Raw genomic sequence first — 15367 nt, 5'->3', positions numbered from 1 at the left:
GGCCTAGATTTCAGTTATGGTGTAGTCTGGAAGCATTAAATACTCTAATGTGGGTTGGGCCTAGATTTCAGTTATGGTGTAGCGTGGAAGCATTAAATACTCTAATATGGTTTGGGCCTAGATTTCAGTTATGGTGTAGTCTGGAAGTATTAAATACTCTAATGTGGGTTGGGCCTGGATTTCAGTTATGGTGCAGCGTGGAAGCATTAAATACTCTAATGTGGGTTGGGCCCAGATTTCAGTTATGGTGTAGCGTGGAAGCATTAAATACTCTAATGTGGGTTGGGCCCAGATTTCAGTGATGGTGTAGCGTGGAAGCATTAAATACTCTAATGCGGGTTGGGCCTAGATTTCAGTTATGGTGTAGCGTGGAAGCATTAAATACTCTAATGTGGGTTGGGCCTAGATTTCAGTTATGGTGTAGCCTGGAAGCTTTATGTGTAAAATAGAAATTACTTTAATTTGGTTTATTTGTAGTGACCATTTGTATTTATTGTTTATTTAGGTTCTGTTCTGCTAAAAATCGAATTGATTTTGTGCGAAGAGATGTTTTTTTGTAAAAGAAGTTTCAATCTTTTGAAAGATGTTGTTGACTCTCATGAGTCTAGGCAATTTCGAAATTGTGTGCCAATGCCAAAAAATTTATTAATCTCTGAAGATATTGTTCAACATTGGTAAGATGTAAAACTTTTCTAAATCCTAAAAACTATTTTAATACTTGCTTTAGCATCCTAAATGAAGTGGCATTCGGTGAGAAGGAATTTACATTCTCAAATACTCTGGAGAAGGTTAGTTATTACGCTGTGAATATTAAAGAATGAAACTTGCATTGTCACAAATTGGTCTAAGAATCTGTTAAGTAGTAATAAAAGTTCTATGTTCAGGCACATGAACATGTTTTTGTTGTATTATGGAAGTATTTCATTTGTGCTTTTATTTATTAGTGGTATGGATCCAAACATGAAGCAACAAATATGCTGCATCAATTCAAAAAGTTTTTTTTTTTCGAAACCTCTTTTTACGTTTGAAGATGCATGTAAAAGCTCAGTGCATTGGAATGATGCTGCCATACCATACATAATTACACGTTCAGAGTGCTTTGAATCACTTTGGCATTTTGACCGCCAATCTGAACCAAACAAACTATATCAATATGTAATAACCATCTTTGATGTTTTGGTGTTTGCAAAGTTTGAAGGCTTAGTAAGTATGCATTTAAATGTTATTAACTATCATTACATTAATGTCTTGGGCACAGAACAAGCTATCAAAATACAATCTTGAAAAGGCAAGCAAAACAATAAGAGAAAGCCTTAATAGCCAAGGTGCAGGTTTACAACAGGAAGAGAGATATTTTGTGAAGTTTGTGAAGAACGAATTCACTTGTTTAACTAAAATGGTTAGTAAATTGTATAGCTTAACACAATGCTTTGTGCATATGTGTGGTTGTTTATTTTAGCAAAATATATCAGAAGCAGCAAAGGAGAATAGCAAACAAAATTTGCAGGTAATATAAGACTGGTAATTGGTGCAGTTTATAAATTTAAGTTTAGAGTAAATCCAACAATTGTTGCAGTGGGCTTGTTCAATGACTCAGGCAAATGATTTAGTTGAGAAATTTGAAATCTCCACATTGACAAAGTTCATTCATTTCTCGAAGAATTCATTTGGTATGATAAAAAAAGGCCTGCTTTTTAGCTTAGTTTTACTTATTAAAAGAAAGTTCATCAAGCCATAATTGTATGACAATACAAACTGATTACATTTGTGATTTTTTTTAGATATTTTAATAGGTCGCTTGCATTGGGACAGTACATCCACTCCCTACATCATAGTACAAACAAAGGTCTTGGAATGCCAACATTCTAAAGATCGCAACAAGATTAAAAATGAAAGGCGTCATGTTGCACCACCTACACATGTAAGTGACTTTATGTTTTCTATGATAAAATATTGAAACCCCTTTGATCAGTTGCAAGATCATCCAAATCCTTGCAAAAAACATTTGTGTATTCAAGGGACCAAAAAAACTAACTGCAAGGCAAAAATTGTAATTCAGGAAATTATGAAGTTTCCACAGTTTCAGGTACTTCTTCAACTTGTTTGAATCTAATTTTATTTAGTTGGATATCAATAATTTCTTCTGTAATATGATTAGATAATCTCGAAATGTAAATCTAAAATGGACAAGACAAGTGTTGTTGTAAAAGATTTGCTGCAAAACAACGATAAGCACTTGCTAAAGCAACAAACTTACAGTGTTTGCTTTCCATCTCAGGATGACCACACCGGTCATGTTTTAGGGGAAGTAAGAATGTTATTTAAATTAAATGTTTACTTTTGAACTGTTTATTTACCATATTACATATTTTAAGGCTGCTGGTTTCCTTCAACCTGTTGATCAAAGAATAATTGCCAAAATAGATCAATTGGTTACAGAAGGTGTATGCAGTATTGAGGAAATTCTTAGAAGCCTAAAACATTATGTTGCCCATGAACTTTTTCAAAATGATACCCCACCATCTACTTCAAACAGGAGATTTTATCCAACAAAAAAGGACATTCAAAGTCATTATTACCGAGTATTTTGTAAACACAGATTTGCAAAAATTGATCAAACTAATGTCCAGTGCTTGGTGGATGAATGGGTGAAGGCAGGAGATGCCAATGACAAAATATATTTCCGGCCATTCATTGCTAACATGGAACCTGAAGTAGTTGATGGAGAAACAGCACCAGTCATTCAATCTGAACAAACCATGCTGTTTATCCATCAGTTTGCATGGCAGCGTAGATTGCTTCTGCGCTACGGCCAAGACATTTGTCTAATGGATGCTACCTACAAGACATCCAAATATGCTCTCCCATTGTTTTTTCTCTGTGTGAAGACAAATGTTGGCTATCAAGTTGTTGCCAGTTTCATTACACAGAATGAAAGACAATTGGACATTGAAGAGGCACTGAAAATATTGAAAGAATGGACTCCTGCATGGCAACCATCATTTTTTATGGTAGATAAATGTGATGCTGAGATCCATGCCATTGAAAGCATTTTTACAGGTTAAAGTTCTGCATCAAATATACATGTACCACATATGTAAAAATAACTATTTTCTAGATGTCCGTGTCCTCATTTGCGATTTTCATCGTGAACAGGCATGGGAAAGATGGGTTAAAAAATCTGAAAACCAAGTAGGTCCAGACAAGGACAAAGTTTTGACATTTATGAGAGGAATTGCTAACGCTGAATGTGAAAAAAGCTGCAACAATGCACTGCAGATATTTGAGTCAAGTTCAGTTTGGGAAAACAACCCAAAACTACAAAAATACTTCACAAATATTTGGCTTAAGGATAAAGAGGTTTGAGTATTTACAAAACATATATGTTAAATGTAACTTCTGTTCATGCACGTTTTCTAGCGTTGGATGTGGCTCTATCGAGCAGACCAGTTAAAGGTTTTGATCCGCACCAACAATGGTGTTGAGAGACAAAACCGAGTTTTAAAAGAATGCCATGTGCGATTTCGGACTGATAAGTCGCTTTCTGGCTTAATTACAATTTTGCACCACGAATTTTTGCCAAATGCATATGAGAAGTGAGTGTACCTCCACTAAAACATTTATGGTTATATGCAAGAACATGCAATCAAAATTAATCAATAAATTTTACTTTGAGCAGATACAAACAACAAAACATGAGATCTTCTGGCAATTACAGAAGTTACAACGCTGAGGTTCCCAGCTTTCTTCAAAACCGACCAAGAAAATTGGTAAAACATTGTATAAAACGTATCGGAGAAACTACAAACATTCAGGCAAGTTCTATATGTAGAAAAGGGGACTTGTTCACTGTATTAAGCAGTTCCTCTTCTGAAATATACACCATTAAATTTGGCACTGAAAGAGATTTTCCAAAGTGTACATGTCATGATTTTTTACACAATTTTTTACCATGCAAACACATGTTTGCAATTTTTAACAAGTATGCAGATGTTGGATGGCATAGTCTGCCAGATTGGTACTCCAATTCTGTTTACATGGTTTTGGATCCGGTTGTTGTGAACAAATTGTCAGCTGAAACTGTTTGTGATACTGTGGTCAAAACACAAGACATCAAGAATTCCTCCACAAACCAATCAATTTCTCAACCTGAAAACATTGTAACTGACGACAAAACCTGCGGTACTGACAACAAAACCTCAGATCGCAAACAAAGCCATCAAAAGTTTATTGATTTAATGAAGCATTTGATAGACCTTTCATATGATGTCAGTTCCAAGCAGGTTTTGGATGAAGGCATTTCTGATGGCAATGCCATGGTGGCTAAGTTTTCTAAAGCATGTTCATACGATTCTGGGTTTAGAATTACTCAACCTCCAGAACTTAAGTCATTGAAAAGGAAGCGAAAAACAACACCTTCTGAAAATACTGTCCATGATGAGTTGCCCCGCAAGCGACCAAAGCCCAATCCATTTTCATCACGGGTTGGACAATTTGCCAACCTTATGCAGCCGCTGCACCAAGTAACAACTTTGTTTCCTCGATCAAAGAAAAGTGTAAAATTAACAACCCCACAGGCAGCAAAAGCCTGTGACCAACATAAATCTTCTGGTGAGGCTTGTATGGATATTGTTCGGAACAAACACTCAATGATGCAAAAAAACATCACAGCCCATGTTACCGGTTACAAAGCTTCTGGTACAATTTTAAAAAACGGCCCTCATTCAATTTCTTTGTTGGAGTTAAAATCTCTGGATGATGCATTGCCACCAGCTGAAGTTTGCGAGCTTAAAAAGCATGACAGCAGATTTAATGTTGGTTGGCTTTATGATGAAGTCATTAACAGCTACTTGTGGCGATTAACTGGTGTGCACCAACACACACTTTATGTTTGTTCGACAGTGGCTCAAATATTACAAAGAAAAGCTTCAATTAAAAAAGTTTGGGAAGGGATAAATTTGCAAGGGAAACAAACACTGTTTATACCTTGGAACTCTTCAGGCTTCCACTGGGTTTTGCTTGTAGTTGACATCCCTGGTCGAAAAATGCTGTACATAGACCCAGTAGCAATGCCTTGTGTAAAAACAGACAGCAATGTTCAAACTGCAAAAGCTATGGTGAATTGTCTAATGGCAACAAAGTTTGGTTGGAAAATTAATACTGTGGAAATACCACACAGAACAAAACAGCCAGATGGATCAAGCTGTGGAGTGATGATATGTATGTATGCAAAATGGCTGGCAACTGGAGAAAAACTTGTGCAAAATGTTTGTACCTACAGCTATAGACTTGAAATGTTAAGGGAAATTGCTGGCAAGTGTCTTCAAGGCACAAATGAAATAGAGACATGTAAAGTATGTGGAGATGAAGGCGCCAATCCCCTGAAAAAAGTTTGGATTGAGTGCACTCGATGTGGACAGTGGTTTCACATCATGTGTGTTGGTTTTTCAGAGAAGCAAGCAAAAAAAGATAAATATTTTGTGTGCACATTGTAAATCAAACAACATTACAATCTGTTAAACAAATAAGAACACAAGCCAAATGAAATTTATTCACTATACCATAACAACCACAATGTCCCAATTTTTTTAGTTTTATCACTTCTGCAAAGTGAATGTAATACCGTACCTTTTGGGTTTTGGCCCAAAGGGTGTAACACTCTTGGAGTGACGGTAAACCTGACCAATCGGGACTCTACCTGAGAGGTGTAACACTCCTGCGAAGTGAATTTCCTACCATACCTTTGGGTTTTGACCCTAATGGTGTAACACTCGTAGAGTGATGGTAAACCTGACCAATCGGGACTCTACCTGAGAGGTGTAACACTTTCGCAGAGTGAATTTCATACCATACCTTGCGATGGTAAAACTGACCAATCAGGCTTCAACCTGAGAGGTGTAACACTTCTGCAGAGTGATTTTAAGACCATACTATTTAAGTATTGTGTTTTCTTCAACACGTATTATGTTGTTCAACCCAGTTTCATATGGCTACTGGCGAGGCGTCTGGGTTATCAAAAATGCCAACGACCACATGGAAAAGCCTCCTGGGCGTGGTAGGAATTTTTCAAACACAACATAAAAATGCAGTCCATCAACATATAAGCAAACATTATTTATTTGGAAAGCCTGAAATGCACTTAGTTCGCCATAAAAAAGAGAAATCGATTACAAAACAAATAGCACCGTTTTTGTAGCGACATGTGACAAAGAGTGCAATGTTTGTGCCCAAAGGAAGTTCATTTAAATTTGCATTGTCTGGCAGTGGCAGAAACAGTTTATTGCATCACAATTAGCATACACAAAACAATATATATAACACAAATGCTGTTTAACATGAGATAGTGTGTTTTATAAAGATTTCAACTTTGTAAAAAATATGTTTGGAAATTTGTATCTGGTTTCTTGCAGCTTATTTAGGGTGGCTTCTATCTTTGCAGAATCTGCAGTGTTAAAGCTTTGTTACAATTTTGTTTTATCAATCAAGAATCATACAGGAATATCCATTTTTTTAAATCCAATGTAAACAATATACGAAGTGAAAATATTTTGTAGTATGACGACAGACACTATCATATCCATAGTATGATATAAAATAATTTCATTTTTGGGAAGGAGTAAAAAGGACCACACAAAATGAACTTTAAAGACTTAACAGTAATTCTTACCTTATTCAAATTATACTTTATTTCCACAGATGTAATATTCCAACAGAAGCATTGCAGATGTTCAGCTGAAATTCAAGTAGCATTTAAAATTGTTTTTTTTTAATAAAATCATAACAAACCTTTTGATTTGTGTCTTCTGTTTGACTTGTCGCTTCAAATGTCATTTGTCTTTTGTTGAAACCAACATAGTCAAAATAGAATGACCTAAATTATGTTAATGGATCTAAACACATTGGCAACATGCTTCATTCTGATGGTCTGAGCTTGTGCAAAGTAAGCGAAGCAAAACCAAAATATAATAGTTCCAGTCATACACCAACCCACAGAGTATAAAGTTATTAAGCTTCACTATAACTGAAATCTAGGCCCAAACCACATTAGAGTATTTAATGCTTCCAGACTACACCATAACCGAAATCTGGGCCCAACCCGCATTAGAGTATTTAATGCTTCCACGCTACACCATAACCGAAATCTGGGCCCAACCCGCATTACAGTATTTAATGCTTCCACGCTACACCATAACTGAAATCTGGGCCCAACCCACATTAGAGTATTTAATGCTTCCACGCTACACCATAACTGAAATCTGGGCCCAACCCACATTAGAGTATTTAATGCTTCCACGCTACACCATCACTGAAATCTAGGCCCAACCCACATTAGAGTATTTAATGCTTCCACGCTACACCATAACTGAAATCCAGGCCCAACCCACATTAGAGTATTTAATGCTTCCACGCTACACCATAAATGAAATCCAGGCCCAACCCACATTAGAGTATTTAATACTTCCAGACTACACCATAACTGAAATCTAGGCCCAAACCACATTAGAGTATTTAATGCTTCCACGCTACACCATAACTGAAATCTAGGCCCAACCCACATTAGAGTATTTAATACTTCCATGCTACACCATAACTGAAATCTGGGCCCAACCCACATTAGAGTATTTAATGCTTCCACGCTACACCATAACTGAAATCTAGGCCCAACCCACATTAGAGTATTTAATGCTTCCACGCTACACCATAACTGAAATCTGGGCCCAACCCACATTAGAGTATTCAATGCTTCCACGCTACACCATAACTGAAATCTGGGCCCAACCCACATTAGAGTATTTAATGCTTCCACGCTACACCATCACTGAAATGTAGGCCCAACCCACATTAGAGTATTTAATACTTCCATGCTACACCATAACTGAAATCTGGGCCCAACCCACATTAGAGTATTTAATGCTTCCACGCTACACCATAACTGAAATCTAGGCCCAACCCACATTAGAGTATTTAATACTTCCATGCTACACCATAACTGAAATCTGGGCCCAACCCACATTAGAGTATTTAATGCTTCCACGCTACACCATAACTGAAATCTGGGCCCAACCCACATTAGAGTATTTAATGCTTCCACGCTACACCATCACTGAAATCTAGGCCCAACCCACATTAGAGTATTTAATGCTTCCAGACTACACCATAATTGAAATCTAGGCCCAACCCACATTAGAGTATTTAATGCTTCCAGACTACACCATAACTGAAATCTAGGCCCAACCCACATTAGAGTATTTAATACTTCCAGACTACACCATAACTGAAATCTAGGCCCAACCCACATTAGAGTATTTAATACTTCCATGCTACACCATAACTGAAATCTAGGCCCAACCCACATTAGAGTATTTAATACTTCCAGACTACACCATAACTGAAATCTAGGCCCAACCCACATTAGAGTATTTAATGCTTCCATGCTACACCATAACTGAAATCTAGGCCCAACCCACATTAGAGTATTTAATGCTTCAAAACATTCACGGTTCAGTTGACACGTTTCAGACTACAGCGCACTTCACGCACATTTGACGCACGCACAACCTTGTCCATTGTTAAAAGCGATTGTGACGTCATAATCTGGTTTGCGTCGATGCCCCCGTTATGTGGTCAATGTATCTACCCTCTTTTAGATTCTACCAAGCCGCGGTTTTGCCAACATTCCATGTCGCATCACGACTGTCGCGTGTCGTTTTACATTTTGCGCCGGAGAAACAGAGCAATAGGGTTGGGGAAAAATCTCTTTGTCGTAAAATTCCAAACTGCCAATAAATTTTGCCATAAAGAATCCTAACAAAGGCACAAACAATTGAGCTGGGCGATGTTGATTTCTTCGGCGCACAGCAATTCGGACAAATTTTCAAAAGCCCGATTTCAAAAATAGGGGTGGAATCAGGTCTAAGGCTTGAAAAAAGTAGTTGCTATGAACTGCTTACGACCGAAAACTTATTGTAACGCAGAAATAGCGATTTTTGGTCGTTTGGCCGGAAGATGCATGCGCCAGACAAAGCAGTGACCAACGAAAATCAATCTTACGACCAAACCAAATCATATTCTTGGAGGGCGAACGCCTTATTCGCCCCCTCCTGCATAATACTTGGGCTTGAAAAACATTTTTGGGAGCTCTTTGACAAAACTTGCGTTTTGTTGAATAACACGTGAAACACACTTGGCCGAATTATTGAAACAATATTTTTGTGTATAAGCTGCATGTTTCGGTTTAGAGTTCACATCTGGGGTTTTCCCATACACCACGTGATCAGTTGGGAAAGCAACATTTCTGATGTTTTCTGTTTTTTCATCAAACAAATCATTATTGTTGTCAAAAGTGGTGAAGGCGTACCTTCAATTTGGAAACAAGAACGCCAAAAGGTTGGAAGCCAGTACGTATACCTGGCGTGTTTCAATGATTAATTGGTTCTATTGACTTCTTTTACAAACCATGCAATTTTTTTGTTACAAAATCAGTTTTGGTCAACGCCAGACATAAACATGCTTTGCATTATCTGTTGGCACAAAATAAAATGATTTTTGAGTCGCACTGTTTTTAGGCTTATAAAAATGACTGCACAAACTTCCTGGGACGACGATTATGATAAAGTCACAGAGGGAAGGGCTGAAATCCTGATTCCCAAAGATCAACAAAATGTTTTTTACAACCATGTTCAGGAGTTTAATCGTGACTTGACGTATGCAACATGGAGTTTTGTATTAAAACTAACTAAGCTGTGTTGTTTAGTTGTATGCTTATATATCATAATGAAATAACAATTGAATCTGATTTTTTAGGTTAGCTGTTATATCAGAATTCACAAAAGAATTTTTGGCGAAGAAAAATATTCATAGTAAGTTGCATGCAAGTTATTTGTGATAAAGGTAATAAAAATATTTCAAGTTTGTCGTAGCTTTATAAGTTTTCTCTGACATTCGTATTATTCCATAACAATTACTGATTTTATTTTAGTGGCTGAGTTTGAACGGAATGATCCGACCGTGATACAAGTTGGTGGGGATGAAAACAACGCTAGTGGAATTGATGCAGGAAAACCAAGTTATGTTTACCAAGGAGAGAAATGTGAGGTGTGTGGTGCTCTGTGCCTTCACTGACTGGTATCAAATTTATGTGTAAATAGTATGCACTGCAAGTTCTGCTCTATAACTTTCACATGAGTTAAGCGTTTGAATTTAACATTATTATTTTCAGGAAGGAATTACAATTCTGGAAGCTCTTGCTGCTTCAGGTCTGAGGTCAATGCGCTTTGCAAAGGAATTGACAGGAGTGAAAAAAATTGTTGCTAATGACATTTCACTGCCAGCATACGAAGCTATCATGAGAAATGTGAAACACAATCAAGTAGAAGATTTAGTTGAAGCAGGAAATGAGGATGCTGTGTATGTCTGATCATGTATTTTTTGCTTTGGGAAAGCTATTAGGATTTCAGCTTATAAACCTGATGAACCTTTTTATGATAAAAATGATGATTCATCATGAAGCGCTTTCCTTGTCAAAAAATCGTTGCCCTGTTTTAGATTATTCATGCATCAGAATTGTGGCAAAGACAATGGGTTTGATGTCGTGGATATCGACCCATTTGGATCTGCTTCGAACTTTCTGGATTCTGCTGTAAAATCTGTCACATGCAAAGGTTAGCTGAAAATTATCTTTCACTTTCTTTGGTGTTTTCTATTGCTTGAACGATTTGAGGGAATATTAAACTACTAAAAACTTAAACAGCGATCATATAGCACACAGCTTTACTCAACCTTCCTCCTTTTTGTTTTTATACGTACAGAAGTTGCAGAAAATTAAATTCCTTTATGATGAAATATATTTTTCTAAATAAAGCAACTGCTATGGTTGATGTTTAAACATTTGATAAGAACACTGCGGGCAATTTGATGCATAATCGCCAGAAATACCTTGGTTAATTCGATTCAGTTTATTCACTTACATCTGTAGTGTCAGCTTTTACTATTTTCATTACATTTGGGTTAAAAGCATGATTTTGTGATTAGGTCTGCTGTGTGTGACGTGCACAGATATGGCAGTGCTAGCAGGGAAATACCCAGAAACTTGTTGGTCGAAATATAACTGTATTCCTGCTGTGACCAAAGCTCACGGAGAACAGGTTAGGAATTCTTTTAAATATTTCTTCTCCTTTTTACAAATATTTTTGGTATTTTAGGTTGATAAGAATATTTTTGTGGGATTTTCCTCATTGGTAAAGTTTAAGTTTCAGCGTTTTACGAAATGTTGCAATGTTTGTTTGAAAGGGTTTAAGGATATTACTTGGTGCTTTGTCAGCTGCCGCGGCAAAGTATTCCCGTTACATTGAACCACTGCTTTCAGTCAGCGTTGATTTTTATGTCCGTGTATATGTGCGAGTTCATTATGGCCCTTTGAAAACGAAACAAGCATCTTGGTAGGTTTTTTGTGACTGGTTGTTGTGTTACAGTTGATGTGAGTTATTTTATGTTTGACAGCAAACAGATCAGGATGTACAGATGTTCGGGTTGTTCTTCTTATTACTGCCAAAAACTAATCAGCAAAGCAGCGAACACTGAGTACGACTTGCACTGAAGTTATCTTAAAAATGTCTTTCGTGTTATTAAATTTTGTAGTGTTTGGTTTGAGGCATTATTTTATTGTCAAAATGTTTGCTATATATTTGTCTTGTAAGAAATTTAACGTTACAAAAATTTGTGCTACATTTGTTTTTAAATACACTTTATAAAACAATAAAGATACAAAATTAAAGTTAAATGTTTTTTACAGAGTTTTTCAAACAGGCATTGGCCCTCCTGTTGGACCTACATGTGAACACTGTGGACATAAGCACAGGGTAAAACGTATTACCTATTCACCTCACTATTTTATTGTGATAAATATCTGAAGGTTTGTGGACCTTACTGGGGAGATCCACTGCACGATATTGATTTTGTGGGACGAATTGTATCCCTTGTTCAACGGTTTCCTAATCGATTTAAAACAAATAAAAGAATTGAATCAATGTTAACAATGATTACTGAGGTATGTTCATAGTCACTTTTACAATATTATGTACATTGTCATTTTTTTGCACCGTTTATGTGATTTTCATCAGGAATTGGCTGACGTACCTTTCTATTATGTCAACGACCAGTTATCAAAGGTTCTTAAGATTTCAGCACCTTCACTAAAACTCTTCAGGTTTGAGTTTAATCGTGTCAGGGTTTCTGACCAATCAATGATTAATTCATTTGCAGATCAGCGATACTTAATTCTGGATATCGAGTTTCATCGTTTCATAACAACCCGGCAAGTATTAAGACAGATACCCCACCTGTTGTCATTTGGGATATTCTTCGAAAATATGTGAGAAAAAATGCTCATCTGTATCACATTGTCAAAAATGTTTTGTCGATTTGTTAAAAAATTTCAAAATAATCTAACCAGGAAACAATGTTATGTGCCTGGATAATATCAGATATTTGCTATTCTCAATGTACCTGATGCTGACCTTCTATGAAAAATTACAACATAGAAAATTTTTTTTAAACAAACCTAAAACATTTTGCGGGCCGGTTACATTGACAATTGAAATTCTGCCTGATAGCAGCAACAGCACAATATCATAGATTTGATTCATTGCAGGTCGAAAGTCTTCCACCAAGAAAAAAACCTCTTCCAGTTGGGACTCCAGCTGAACAAATCTTGTCAAAACCCATCACATCTCCTAATATTGACCTGACTGAGCGACAAGACTGGGAAGCTGCATCGAGAAACAAAGGAATTACTCGATTTCCCCAGATGCCAAGTTGTTGGGGACCAAAAGCAAGGGCGAAAGTTTCCATGTAAGACTCGCTTATTAATATTTCCCAGAAATGAGGAAAATATTTTGTGATGCTGTCAATTTGTGTCAAATCACCTGTTCATTTTTATTGTAACAATAGTTTCAATTGTACAACAGATTTGTGGTTTTGTTAAATTTTTAAGTCAAATTTCTTTTGCGAAGGGATGGAGCAATTATAATGGACGGAAGTTTAAAAGAAAAAAGTCAAAGATTTCAAGGAAAAAGAAAGAAGAAAAACAAGTTAAATAATTCAGGCAAACAAATTAAAATCGATGCAGCAACCTCATAGTTATGCTCATGTAAATTGTTGTATGTGCTTACTGTGTTTATTGGTGATGTTTCGAAAGTTTTTCCTTTAAAAAAACTACGGTTTTCTTGATCTGTCTTTATAACACATTAGTGACGTCTAAAATTTCAATGTTTAACGAAAATTTAAAACTGCATAAAAAAAACATGTTTTTATCAGTGCAGAAATTTTGCATCTTTAAAATAAATAAATACTCATTTGTCCCACACAAGCGCTGGGGCCAAAGATCGACTTTGCAGTGGAGCCAGAAGTCCATATGTATGCTTTACACCTGTCGAAAAATCTTCACTGATTCTGTCTTTTTCCAAATTGTCGTGTGAGTTCATGGAATTTAATAATGGAATTAAGGTCTCATGAATCCGTCCTTTAAATGTCAGATGTATAAAATTCCAAATAAAGTCACTTTCAGCTCGATACAAAGTTACAACTTCACTCTTATGTTTAAATGTAAGATGGAAAGGACTCGAAAAAATGTTGGTAGGAACTGTTGGATCTTCAGAAGATGGTTGTTTTTGACAGAGTATCTTGGCATTCCTAACATCATTGAACTGTGTTAAAAGTTGGTCGAGACAGTCTGCAACTTGTTTGTACAGCTTGCGCTCAAAGTACAGTTTTGCACCAGTGTCTTGGTATCTGGACAGGGATTCTTTGCTATTTAAGACAGCTCTTAGATTGTGCAATTTCTTTGAAATTCTGTTTATATTAGTTAATGCTGCATCACCCGTGATGAGTTTCACCTTTTGCTTCCTGCTATACAGAGCTGATATAAACCTACTTTCTTCAGAGCATGTAGGGTCACTTAAATAATCTGAATCAACTTTTAATTTTGCCTGCATTAGTTTCAGCTTTTGGTACTTGTTAAGGGAGTTACTTTCTTTGACGACTTCCAAAAGAGACTTTGTGACTACAGTGCACTCTGGTGGCTCGTTAGGTTTAGTTGATGAATTTTGTGCTGCAGGGGCTTCTGTTATAACTGCAGAGGACACTCTGTTTGCCTTTAAATCCATAATTTCTGCGTTCTTTTCCCGATTTGTTTTTTGTATTGAGACTGAGGCATGTCGATTCTTTCCAGCAGATGAAATTCTTGTTCCTTGTGACACAATCCCAGTTTTTGATTTCGTCCCAACTTTGTTTTTTGTCCTACTCAACTTCTCAATAGTTTTGTTTGGTTTCACCATAAACATCTTATGCTTGGGGCAGTTTCCTCTCATGCATAATCTGCATCCTTGTTTTGTTGACTGGGTTGGGGCAGAAGAGGAACGTTTTGATGATTGTCCACCAGATTCTCGAATTAATTTAGCTTTTTGAAGCATGCTGTCGACACTTTCAATTTCTTTTTGAAGCTTTACATTTTTTTCAACTGTTGGTTCTTCTTTTGTGGTTAGTTGACTTTGCTTGCTGTTATGTCTTTCTGTTACCCATGACTGTAGCAAGGTTTCTGAAACGTAACACACAATCATTTTTTCATGTTTATTTAACACAGTTTAAACATTTCAAATTCACACTCAGTTGAGACCTTGTTATAACAAAGACCATAGAGTTTTTACCAAAATTTTTTGTAAGGTAATAATAAAGCAGAATATTAAAAAGGTGCACTCTAGACCGAGGTTCCAGACTGGGGTCTGCACAGGAGGTATGTGAAGTCGAAGATATGGCAGGAAATCAAACTTATGTTGTGTAAAATTGCTGCAGTGATTTGGGAGCTTTGCAGTTGTTGCTCAATTTTGTCAATTATTGTTTTGCAAACTTACAGTCTGTCGAGTTGCTGCTAATAAGATCTGCCGTTCTGCATATGCAAAAAACTTATAAATATGCCGGAGAAAAATATATTCACAAATTCACATCAAGTTCCGCAGCAAAGAGTTTCCTGCTCTAGACAAACACTTACCATATTTTTCTGCGCGATATCTTTCCAAAGCCGTCCTTAGATCAAGAGTTCGATCAAGAGTTTCGAGAAACACTTTAAGGTTATTCATTATACGAACATGGAATCGGGGAAAATTTTAAACTTTTCTTTCTTCAACTCATTTTATCGCTGAAAAACTCCCCGCAGGGAAATCACCTTCGAAACAATTATTATTTTAATTTTGATCAAAATTTAATCGTCAAAATTTTGAATGGAGTGATCTAAATATTTATTTTATCTGAAATTCCACAATTATTTGAATCTACAAAGTTAATTTATTGCACGCTCCAATGGTTTTGAGGGCAC

At 36.4% G+C, this 15367-nt stretch overlaps 2 protein-coding genes, 1 long non-coding RNA gene and 1 pseudogene across 4 annotated transcripts; 2 read left to right on the top strand and 2 right to left on the bottom strand.

Annotated features, from left to right (window-relative positions):
* Positions 1-1243: 1243 nt before the first annotated feature.
* Positions 1244-5670, top strand: LOC145907407 (uncharacterized; annotated as a pseudogene).
* Positions 5671-6252: 582 nt separating this feature from the next.
* Positions 6253-6892, bottom strand: LOC145906756 (uncharacterized). The gene is made up of 3 exons (XR_014402861.1): positions 6787-6892; positions 6668-6732; positions 6253-6442 (listed from the first exon to the last, which is right to left on the bottom strand). It is a non-coding gene; the product is annotated as an uncharacterized LOC145906756 (long non-coding RNA).
* Positions 6893-9259: 2367 nt separating this feature from the next.
* On the top strand, positions 9260-13338 carry LOC145905583 (tRNA (guanine(26)-N(2))-dimethyltransferase-like). Of its 2 annotated transcripts, none has more exons than XM_082992826.1 (15): positions 9260-9387; positions 9567-9704; positions 9805-9860; positions 9980-10095; positions 10220-10407; positions 10546-10661; positions 11032-11144; positions 11290-11438; positions 11500-11580; positions 11792-11858; positions 11912-12046; positions 12120-12205; positions 12262-12370; positions 12650-12849; positions 13011-13337. In XM_082992826.1, exons 1-15 carry the CDS (start codon positions 9299-9301, stop codon positions 13135-13137), a joined length of 1770 nt encoding a protein of 589 aa, XP_082848952.1. In that variant the 5' UTR covers positions 9260-9298; the 3' UTR covers positions 13138-13337. The 2 variants fall into 2 exon arrangements, with proteins under 2 accessions (XP_082848952.1, XP_082848953.1); XM_082992827.1 differs by having other exon boundaries at positions 9282-9398; positions 13011-13338.
* A 4-nt stretch (positions 13339-13342) lies between these two features.
* LOC145905584 (uncharacterized) lies at positions 13343-15179 on the bottom strand. The gene is made up of 2 exons (XM_082992828.1): positions 15044-15179; positions 13343-14593 (listed from the first exon to the last, which is right to left on the bottom strand). The coding sequence occupies exons 1-2, from the start codon at positions 15129-15131 to the stop codon at positions 13350-13352; spliced, it is 1332 nt and encodes a 443-aa protein (XP_082848954.1). The 5' UTR covers positions 15132-15179; the 3' UTR covers positions 13343-13349.
* Between the last annotated feature and the right edge of the window lie 188 nt (positions 15180-15367).

The sequence above is a fragment of the Ascidia mentula genome, chromosome 6, assembly GCF_947561715.1.
Source record: "Ascidia mentula chromosome 6, kaAscMent1.1, whole genome shotgun sequence".
NCBI lineage: Eukaryota > Metazoa > Chordata > Ascidiacea > Phlebobranchia > Ascidiidae > Ascidia > Ascidia mentula.
The sequence above is the reverse complement of the archived record's forward strand: the minus strand, read 5'-3'. Positions and strand labels throughout refer to the sequence as shown.

What these genes read in the sequence shown, in the direction of transcription:
- LOC145905584 (XM_082992828.1), bottom strand. Translation starts at nt 15,131, where the DNA reads ATGAATAACCTTAAAGTGTTTCTCGAAACTCTTGATCGAACTCTTGAT. An exon ending in ATATCGCGCAGAAAAATATG is followed by an intron (nt 14,594 to 15,043) that starts GTAAGTGTTTGT and finishes GTTACGTTTCAG; the next exon opens with AAACCTTGCTACAGTCATGG.
- LOC145905583 (XM_082992826.1), top strand. Translation starts at nt 9,299, where the DNA reads ATGTTTTCTGTTTTTTCATCAAACAAATCATTATTGTTGTCAAAAGTG. An exon ending in AGCAAAGCAGCGAACACTGA is followed by an intron (nt 11,581 to 11,791) that starts GTACGACTTGCA and finishes TGTTTTTTACAG; the next exon opens with AGTTTTTCAAACAGGCATTG. An exon ending in ACTGTGGACATAAGCACAGG is followed by an intron (nt 11,859 to 11,911) that starts GTAAAACGTATT and finishes AAATATCTGAAG; the next exon opens with GTTTGTGGACCTTACTGGGG.